Source organism: Juglans regia, chromosome 9 (genome assembly GCF_001411555.2).
Source record: "Juglans regia cultivar Chandler chromosome 9, Walnut 2.0, whole genome shotgun sequence".
NCBI classification, from domain to species: Eukaryota; Viridiplantae; Streptophyta; class Magnoliopsida; order Fagales; family Juglandaceae; genus Juglans; species Juglans regia.
This window is the reverse complement of record NC_049909.1, coordinates 12,842,157-12,852,113: the sequence shown is the minus strand read 5'-3', so window position 1 is coordinate 12,852,113 and position 9,957 is coordinate 12,842,157. Positions and strand designations below refer to the sequence as shown.

At 39.2% G+C, this 9,957-nt stretch overlaps 2 protein-coding genes across 3 annotated transcripts; both read left to right on the top strand.

Annotated features, from left to right (window-relative positions):
• Window positions 1–261: 261 nt before the first annotated feature.
• LOC108981456 (DEAD-box ATP-dependent RNA helicase 20) lies at window positions 262–4,905 on the top strand. 2 transcript variants are annotated; one of them, XM_018952635.2, is made up of 10 exons: window positions 269–500; window positions 612–1,303; window positions 1,386–1,565; window positions 1,674–1,835; window positions 1,936–2,090; window positions 2,881–2,973; window positions 3,102–3,187; window positions 3,263–3,489; window positions 4,241–4,474; window positions 4,583–4,905. In XM_018952635.2, the coding sequence occupies exons 1-10, from the start codon at window positions 445–447 to the stop codon at window positions 4,684–4,686; spliced, it is 1,989 nt and encodes a 662-aa protein (XP_018808180.1). In that variant the 5' UTR covers window positions 269–444; the 3' UTR covers window positions 4,687–4,905. The 2 variants fall into 2 exon arrangements, 1 of the variants encoding a protein (XP_018808180.1); XR_001994561.2 differs by lacking the exon at window positions 4,583–4,905 and having other exon boundaries at window positions 262–500; window positions 3,263–4,090; window positions 4,241–4,357.
• A 492-nt stretch (window positions 4,906–5,397) lies between these two features.
• LOC108981460 (60S ribosomal protein L27a-3) lies at window positions 5,398–6,146 on the top strand. Its single transcript, XM_018952641.2, has one exon. The coding sequence runs from the start codon at window positions 5,550–5,552 to the stop codon at window positions 5,988–5,990; it is 441 nt and encodes a 146-aa protein (XP_018808186.1). The 5' UTR covers window positions 5,398–5,549; the 3' UTR covers window positions 5,991–6,146.
• The last annotated feature ends 3,811 nt before the right edge of the window (window positions 6,147–9,957 follow it).

Below are 9,957 nucleotides of genomic sequence, written 5' to 3'. Positions count from 1 at the left end.
GTATATTGCATTTTTTTTTTTTAACATTTCTAAATATACTTAAATATTTTTAAAAAATAAAAAAATATAAATATACTAATAGTTACTTTTTAACTATCAAGATTTTTTTTTTAAAAAAAAAATTAAATATATAAATGGTTAAAATAAAGAGATAAATTGAGGAGTAATAATAGAGTATTATTCTTAAATTTAAATAGATGAGTTGATGTTCGAAACGATGCGTTAGGGAAAAAAATATCCCAAGTTCCATCAGCCAGATACTTTTCCCTCCCAAAGCATAAAATTTGCTGAGACGCCACCCTCTGAACTGTTTCAGTTTGCTTACCCCCAAATTATTCCCAAAATCGCAAATCCTCCTCCTCTCCAACCGGGAAATATAACGCAAAGCAATTTCAGTCAAAACAAGTAAATAAAGCTGCAAGCTGATTGAGATTCGAAACCCTAATGAATCACTACGACCACCGGTACGGCGATCCGACCTCCTATCGCGAGCGTCGTAGGTAAGCTCTCTTATTTAGATCCATGTTTTCACGTTTAGGTCTAAGAGTCTTTGGGATTTAAAATTCGAAGTTTTGCTTTTTGTTGGGTGATTGAATCTCAACTACTTGCAGTGACCTAATCGGCCCACCTCCTCCTGTGGGTCAGCCACTGGCAGGCGGTTATGGCCGCGGTGGACCTGTTCCATACGGAGTCCCGCCTCCTCCGGTCTATGGAAGAGGTGGGGGAGGATCGGCACCACCCGGCGCCGGTAATTTCAACGGGTACCCGCCGTTTCAGCCTCCCGTTGCCCGATTCGAAATCGGCCGAGGCGGTGGAAATACGACGAGTGGACATGTTGGAGCTGGTGATAGGAGAGTAGGGAACGTAGGCCGTGGTGGTAGTGGTGGAAGAGGCTTTGATTCGGGTCGTGGTGGCAGAGTTGGTATAAGCCGTGGTGGTCGTGGTCTGGGTGGTTCTGATGGAGTGGGCCGGATTGGGAATAGGAGCTTTGGTGGAGGTCGTGGTGGGAGTGCCGGATTTAGCAGTGGGAGAGGTGGTGGGAGGGGATTTGAGGGGCGAGGTGGTGGAAGGGGAGGTATACATGGGGGTGGGGGTTCCAGAGGGGACTTGGACAACATTTCTTTGCCCAAGCAGGATTTTGGGAATTTGGTCCCTTTCGAGAAGAATTTTTACATTGAGAGTCCTTCGGTGCGGGCGATGAGTGAGCAGGAAGCTATGGTTTATCGGGCTAGGCGGGATATTACGGTTGAAGGGCGTGATGTGCCAAAGCCAATTAGGATGTTTCAGGAAGCTAGTTTCCCTGGTATATCTTCGTCCATGGGTGTATATTACTATTGAGTTTGTGTGTTTTACTTTTATCTGAATGATGTCATTTGTGATGCTAGGTTATTGCCTGGATGTGATTGCAAAACTGGGTTTTGTTGAGCCAACAGCAATTCAGGCTCAAGGATGGCCAATGGCTCTTAAGGGTAGGGATTTAATTGGTATTGCTGAGACTGGTTCTGGTAAGACTTTGGCATATCTGCTTCCTGCTTTGGTCCATGTTAGTGCACAGCCTCGATTGGGTTAGTATTGTTGGCCGTAGTTTAAGTTCTGGTTTCCACTCTTTGGTTTCCAATAAATCTGTATTTTCATTGAAGTATTTTTTTTATTTATTTATTTCAATTACACAGTACAAGGTGAAGGTCCCATTGTATTGGTGTTAGCACCTACTAGAGAGCTAGCAGTTCAGATTCAAGAAGAAGCTGTGAAATTTTCTTCACGTGCTAATATTAGAAGTACTTGCATATATGGTGGTGCTCCGAAAGGACCTCAAATCCGTGACCTTAAAAGAGGTACTTGTGTTGCATTTCTGTGTAACTCTTCTCGCTTTTCATAGATCTTCAGGGACTGAGATTGATAGGAGTGTGATGATTTTACTTCTCCATGTGGCAGGAGTGGAGATTGTCATTGCTACACCTGGTAGACTGATAGATATGTTGGAGGCCCAACACACAAACTTGCGAAGAGTGAGTTACCTTGTGTTGGATGAGGCCGATCGAATGTTGGACATGGGATTTGAGCCTCAAATTAGGAAAATTGTAGCCCAGGTATGAGACTTTCACTCTGTAATTATTGTAGTTAATTTGTGGAATATGTGGATTAAAGAAGGGACTTGGCATCTGAGGGTGTTAATTTAGTAGCATTTTTATGGATCCCGTCCTTAAACAGATACCCTTGGTTCATTTAATTGACCGATTTATTCCAAATTCAAGATCATGAACTTGTAAATAAACCAAGATTATGAAGTTTTATATTGAGCTGCACTGGTCGCCTTGATGTAGTGTGTGTTTCTTTGGTTGAAATAGGTATATAATTCTTTGTTAGTGACTTAGGCCGTGTTTGTTTTTACAACTCCTCTCCTCTCCTCTCAACTCATCTCATCTCACCTAATCATGACAAAATTTTCAAATTTTCACACAAAATAAAATAAACAATTCAACTTTTTCAAATCTTAAAACAAAATAATATTGAAAAAATATATTCTAACAATATTTTATTCAACTTTTAACTTTAATCTCAATTAATCTCATCTCATATGCGAAAACAAATGAGGCCTTAAGGTTCAGCAAATGTTGCCACATACGTTTTACAGTTTTTCTCTTTACTTATTGAAAAACAGAGAGTAGCAGGTATAGAATTCATGTGTTGATTGACATGAAAAAAACCTATATTTTCTAGCTTGTCCTGTGGTAAGAAGCTTTACTTTGGCTTTGCTAAGAAATTCCATTCTAGCCATATACTTGATCCATGATAGACTTTGCCTCACGTTAATTTAACTGTTGTCTTTCTGCATTAAGCGTTACTGCATTTCGTGAACAAGTGATTTTCTCATTTCAGATCAGGCCAGATAGACAGACATTGTATTGGAGTGCCACATGGCCAAGGGAGGTTGAAACTCTAGCAAGGCAGTTTTTACGCAATGCATATAAGGTTTATCTTCTAGAATGAGTTGCACACATGCACTTACCATTGCAAATTGATGACTGCCCTATTTCTCTTTTTGGTGGCTGAAAACTTGATGCTTATGTAATGTCCTTTGCATAATTGTGATTGACAAGGTCATTATTGGATCACCGGATCTGAAAGCAAACCAATCTATAGTTCAAGTTGTTGAAGTTGTGATGGAGGGAGAGAAATATAACAGGTTTGTCTTGACAACTGGTGTCGGTTGAGACTGATTTTTTAATCCTGATTATGCTATTTGCTTATGTCCATACAGGCTGATCAAACTGCTTAAAGAAATGATGGATGGGAGCCGAATTCTGATATTTATGGAGACAAAAAAAGGATGTGACCAAGTTACAAGGCAATTGAGAATGGATGGATGGCCGGCTCTATCCATTCATGGTGATAAAAGCCAGGTTGAAAGGGACTGGGTTCTTGCTGAGTTTAAAAGTGGCAGAAGTCCTATAATGACTGCCACTGATGTTGCTGCCCGGGGTCTTGGTAGGATCACTGTGTGTTTGGAGTCTTAGGTTTTTGCATCTAGGTATTGAAATTCCAAAAATAGGCGAGTTGGCCGGCTGCTGTCCAGTTTCCTGAGAATATAATTTGTGGTTTGGGTGCGAAGGGAGAAACCATGATATTCATGACAGGGAAAGCTCATTTTTTATTTGCAAGCAAGTATTATCTTTCTACTTCATTAAGGGATTTATCATTTATGAGTTTGATGAAGTGGTGAGATTTCTTGTACTAGGATGTCCCTTAATAGAACTCTCTGTGGGTATTATCTTAATCAGGCAGTCCATGTTATGGACATCGGGAGCACTCACTGATGTTGCAGGGTGTATAGTTTCACAGGGTTTTGTTTCTTTTTGAATGGCATTAGGAAGTATAGCTGGCCGAATGAGGTTGGCTACTAACATTTTGCCTGAGTGGTCATTGCTCCTATCATCAAGCGTCTAGTTAACATGGTTAAAGTTATCGTTGCCCATCCACGGTTATGGAGCTGGTTGTTTTTGCAGCCCGGTTGACTCATACATTCTTATACATCGATTGGATGTGGAAATGTGGTTGTGAAGCTGCTCCTTATCCCTGCAAGGTTAAGGTGGGCACATTTATGTGATGAATGTGTTATCTTAAATTTGATCTCTCAGATCTTAGGGGAGCAGGGATAAGGATATTCACAGTTTTCTCCTTGTTTGAAACATCACATACTGCTTTATCTTAATTTAACTCAATACTTTATTGGTTGTAGATGTGAAAGACATAAAATGTGTGATCAATTATGATTTTCCATCGAGCCTCGAAGATTACGTCCACAGGATTGGCCGAACTGGTCGTGCAGGTGCAAAAGGGACTGCCTTCACCTTCTTCACACATGCAAATGCAAAGTTTGCTAGGGAACTGACCAAGATCTTGCAAGAAGCAGGGCAGGTTGCAAGTCCCTCATTGTCTGCCTTGGCCCGCTCAGCTGGTTCTAGTCTGGGAGGTAACTCGTTTATTTTGGAAGTATCAGTGCTTCTCAAGTCTGACTTCTAAATTAGGAAGATGAACATTTTTTGGGGGGGTTTTCTTTATTCATTTTTAATTTTTGCAGGATCTGGGGGTAACTTCCGCTCCAGAGGACGAGGAGGGTATGGAAATCGAGCACTAATTTCTGGCTCTAATACTATTCCTATTGGTGCAAAGAGAGCTTGGTAGTTGGCAGTATTGCTGCTGCAGTTAGGCTTTAGTTGTGTTGTCTTTGATGTAAACTTACGATATATGTAGGAATTGCAGTTTGCTTATTGTTAGTTTGGATAAACTGATTCATGTTCTTACGACCGAAAAAAAAAATGCTTTGTTAATACTGTGTAGTAGAGACTTCTATTTACATTTTGCTTGCTTATTTATCCAAGCAATTATTTTTATTTGCATTTATTGCTGACTTTGGATGTTGCATTATCTGAATCTTTCCCATTTTTACTGACGAGCATTTCTACACCACACATAAATATGTTTGTAAAATAAAGCAGAAAAAATTATAATTTATAAATAATTTCTTAGAATTATTGAGAATATTTGGAATATACGAATCTAAAATGAAAAATGTTAATTTATATATTTCTAACAATCATTCTTTCGTTATTTTCTGACATGATATTAAATAGTTGAAAAATTATTTATTACTTATTTATCTATATTTTATGTCAGAGAAAAGAATAACCATGATTAAAAAGATAATTAATATTATTTTTATATAAGATTTCGTAATAAAAAAAAGGGAATAATACAAAAAAATTTATTATAATATGTTTGAATTTAAACTTATCATAATCAAACAAAATCCACATAAATTATTTTTAAAAAATATTTTTACTAAATAATTATGCCTATATATTTTTGTAAAAAAAGAAAAAAAAGAACAAGATGGTGATAAATACCCAAAGTTGTAAAAACACCACCCCAAACCCTCGTCTGGGTATCACTATAAAAGCCCTTTAAACCTAGTTTGAAGTCTTTGCCGTCTCCCCCGAAACCCTAACCCAACTGAGCGAGGCTGCGAGAGGGAGAGAAGCGAGAACATGACGACCCGTTTCAAGAAGAACCGGAAGAAGCGCGGGCACGTGAGTGCTGGGCACGGCCGTATCGGTAAGCACAGGAAGCACCCGGGAGGTAGGGGAAACGCCGGAGGGATGCACCACCACCGCATCCTCTTCGACAAGTACCATCCGGGGTACTTCGGCAAGGTCGGCATGAGGTATTTCCACAAGCTGCGCAACAAGTTCTACTGCCCAATCGTCAACGTCGACAAGCTCTGGTCGCTTGTGCCCCAGGAGGCCAAGGACAAGGCCACCAAGGACAGCGTGCCTTTGGTCGACGTCACCCAGTTCGGCTTCTTCAAAGTACTCGGAAAGGGAGTCTTGCCCGAGAACCAGCCTTTCGTTGTCAAGGCCAAACTCGTCTCCAAGATCGCCGAGAAGAAGATCAAGGAGGCGGGTGGGGCCGTGGTTCTCACTGCTTAGGAGGTCATTGGATAATTTCGGGTTTTGCGATTTGTGGGTTCAGATGCTTGGGATTTTGTGTTTTATGGTTTGATTGATATGACTTGTTTAGTTACTGTTGGATCTCATATTTGGATATCATTTGAATGGGAAATGTTACAAATTTTGATCATGGTACTTTGATTGTGCTATTTAATTGTTTGCAGATGTCTGTATGTCGGATGTGAAATCCTGAGACGGGAAATGTTCAAAAGATCTGAAAAAAATAAGATCAATGCTGTTTTCTACATGATAAGGCTTTATGCTTTGGGAAATCCGAGCTCTATGACCATTTTGTTCGAACAGATGGCAGCTATGCACAAAATGTTGTCAAGACTCGATAACCACTCAGAGATGGTGCTATGAAGAATAAGATGAAAATGTTTTATCACTCGGCATATGCTGAATGATTCTTGGGTGGTTGGGTTTAGACATTAGGGTTTTTGAGTATCCACGTTGATAAAGCTCGTATGAATGACCAATTTGGTTTGAACCCAAGGACTAAGCCTTCCACACGTTCATTATTTATAGATTTTTCATTCATATGGAAAAAGTTGTGAGTTACTCATATCCTTATAGACTCGTTTGCACTTGGGGTGTATAGAAACTGCCGGAATCGGTCAGGAACGATCAGACCAGCTGTCGGAGCACGAAACTGGCAAGGAACCGGTCGGCAGGCGAGATGATTTGAGAGAAAATCAATATCGACAGTTCGGTGTTGGTATGAACTGCTGGAAACCGCTGAACCGATCGGTCCGGTCTATTTTTTTTTAATATAATATATATATATAATGATATTGTTTTACTTTTTTATTAGAGTCAAAAGATACTTTAGACACTGTTTTATTTAAATGAGTGAAACAACGTCGTTTTAGGATCTGAAAGTTAAAAAAATATATATAATAAAATGGTGCTTGCTATGTCAAAATGGATTAATAATCACCCACTCCCCTTCTTCTTGCACAGTTCCTTGTCTGCAATTTTCTTCTATACTCTCATGGTAGATGCGGCGCGACGTATCTTTTTCTTTCTCAGTTCCTCCTACTTCAAAAAGATGCAGATGGTAAACTGAAGACCGTACCGATGCATGTTGAGATCAATATGATTGGTTTTCTCTCTCCAATTGACTGTTTCCGTCGATTTAATAGACTCATGGAAGACGTCGATGGAGTCTCGGTTTGGCATTGAAACCGATGCTAAACCCATCGGTGTACAGCCTAGTTTGCATTGCAACATATTTTTTATTTGTTTTAACTTCATACTCATGTAATGTGTTTCATCGTACGGATAAATTAAACCATCAGCTATTCACTAATGGAACTTGATCTCTAGAAATTCTTTGCACTCGAAGATTCGTAATCTTAGATCCCACTAAGACCGGACATGAGGGCAAAGCGATGCACAATAAACATCTTCTCTAATGACCAAAATATAAGAAAATTCCAGTCTAATTTTGAAGCGAGATTGAGCATCGAAGTGGGACTCGTGAATATTGACAGCTGAACACCATTTTTTCTTGATGCTGTCGATGGTTTTAGATATTGGAAATTCTCAGTATCCATGTTCGTTCCTTGGCTACTCTTGTGAGCTCATTCTGTTTTGTTGTTCAGTTTGCGCTTTGAGCACTTGATTCTTCCCTCCCACTCCCAACCCCTTGCATCAAAGTATTTTTGTGGGCGGTAGGGCATAAAAACCACATGAGATTTGCATTTCCCACAATTTGGGTTTGGCCCTTGGGCCGTATTCAGTTTGGTTTGTGTTCATAATTTGGGTTGGGCTTTTACATTTTAGATGGGCTGATTTTGGGAACCACATAGTAGATAAAGTTGTGAAAAACAAAGCTTCTTTTTTACAGTCATTCAGTTGGATGAGGTTGTCCTGGAGATGACTTGCGAGAGAGAGTTGGCTGAGAAACCTATCTGACTCATGGCCAGCGTTGAATTCCATTGGCTGGATTGAAAGAAACGTGCCATTTAGAAAATGGAGATTGAGAAGTTAGAACCCAAATTAGCATTAGCAATCCTAAGCAGTCAGAGGCAAACGCATGAATTAGTCATTTTTTCTGACTTAATTGCCATCTTATTCACATGCAAAACGAGGGGCACTTGCCGTTTGATTCCTTTCGGAAAAATTAAGAAGATTAACATGATGATGACAAAGCACAGTGACCATCATTGTCTCTATTATTGTCAAAAAATAACCAAAGTTGGAGTCAAATTTAGAAGCCAGACAACTTTTGTGTGAAAATTACAGCTTAACAACTCAACCCAATTTCCAAACCTCTACGCTTATAGTCTTTTCCATTAGTCTTTTCCAATGGAAGGAAAACCACTGTATATGACATGTAAGAGGTTGGTGTCGTGTGATTTATCTTGTTCCTTTACCCTATAAACTGAGCAGCATTTTCAACGAGTTAATATGCAGAAGTTTCTGCAATCAGTACTGCATGCCCAAATTCAACCCTTGTGATGTCAAAGAGAAATATTAACCTTGCTAACTATGGCAATAAGTCAAACAGAAGACTCAAGTGCATTATTCATGTGCGATCCTCAATTTCAGCTTCTCTATTATTTTTTTGAGCACAAAGTCTTTCTTCCCAAGTCAAGACTCGAGAAATTCTGGGTCTTTTTTTCTTTTCCCCAAGCAGCATAGTGTGTATTTGATAGACAATGGATGAGTAAAAAGGGCTGGCCAATGATGAGAAAATGGATGATTTGTAGGTTTTTTTCGTTTTGATATAGTCTAGTTTGTGTACTGTTCTAGTGCCATAGCAAACAGTTGTAAATTCTTGATTGGTGGTGGCTGCATTTTGTTGTTCTGAATTTGGCAGAATGAGAAATTTACTTCATCTTTCAATTGATCCCAAGTTAGGAGAAACAGTAATATATATATATATATATAGAGAGAGAGAGAGAGAGAGAGAGAGAGAGAGAGAGATGGTAACTAGGAAAGATTTGACAGCAAGAGATGGACAGCTAGGAAAGATTTGAATTCAAAGAGCCTTTTCACAGAGAGAGAGAGAGAGAGAGAGAGAGCTCTTTTTCACCCTTCCGGGCTTCGGCATACCTAGTTCAATGGAAAAATGTCCAATATATATATATATATATATATATCATAATAGAGCAATCCCAACTAATACTACATACCACACTACTATCCTCCTACCATCATTCCATTTTAAAAAATGTCGCTTTTCATTGTAAATCAAAAGTTGATAAATAATATCATCTCATCATAGTGGGATAAGACTGGAATGATTGTATAGTTTGTAAAACTCTGGAGCTTTCGGAATGGAATGATTTGTTTAATGAATTTCCCAAACAAACATCACTTTGTACCAATACAACGCACCAAAAAAAAAAAAAAAAAAGAAAAGAAAAAAGAAGCTAAAATCCCATACAACAGCGATAGTAAATACTAATGCCTCTGTGGCCATGAATATGATGTAGAAGATGACCTTAAACCAGTAGGAAACAAACATACAAAAAAATAAGGATGTTGGTCTGTCCTTTGGAGTGTCTTTTCAATCCAGCTTCCATTCTCCTGGCCAGGGAGGACTACCCAACAAGACGTACATACATACAAACACATTCAATAATAGATGGGTCTGTTCTGAAATTTTGGAAATGGTTGTAAATTCTAGTCAAATGATGCAGTACTTTTAAGCGTAAAGGGTGGGGGAGAAAGAGGAGAGAAAAGCAGTAACTTTGTTTGACAAATCGGGAAGTTTGGAACCAGGACCACTTCCTCTGGGGACCTAAGCCAAAATATGTCTCAATCCAATCGTGGTGCCATTTTTGCATGAAGACTTTTGGTAATTCCCCCAACCCCCCCAAGTAGTTGAAAAACCCATTAATCATACATACCGTAATGGAGTTTTTTCTCCTATAGATCCTTAAAGCAAGCTCATGAGGGATCATTGGGGAGGTAAGTCAAAGAGCCCGGCTAA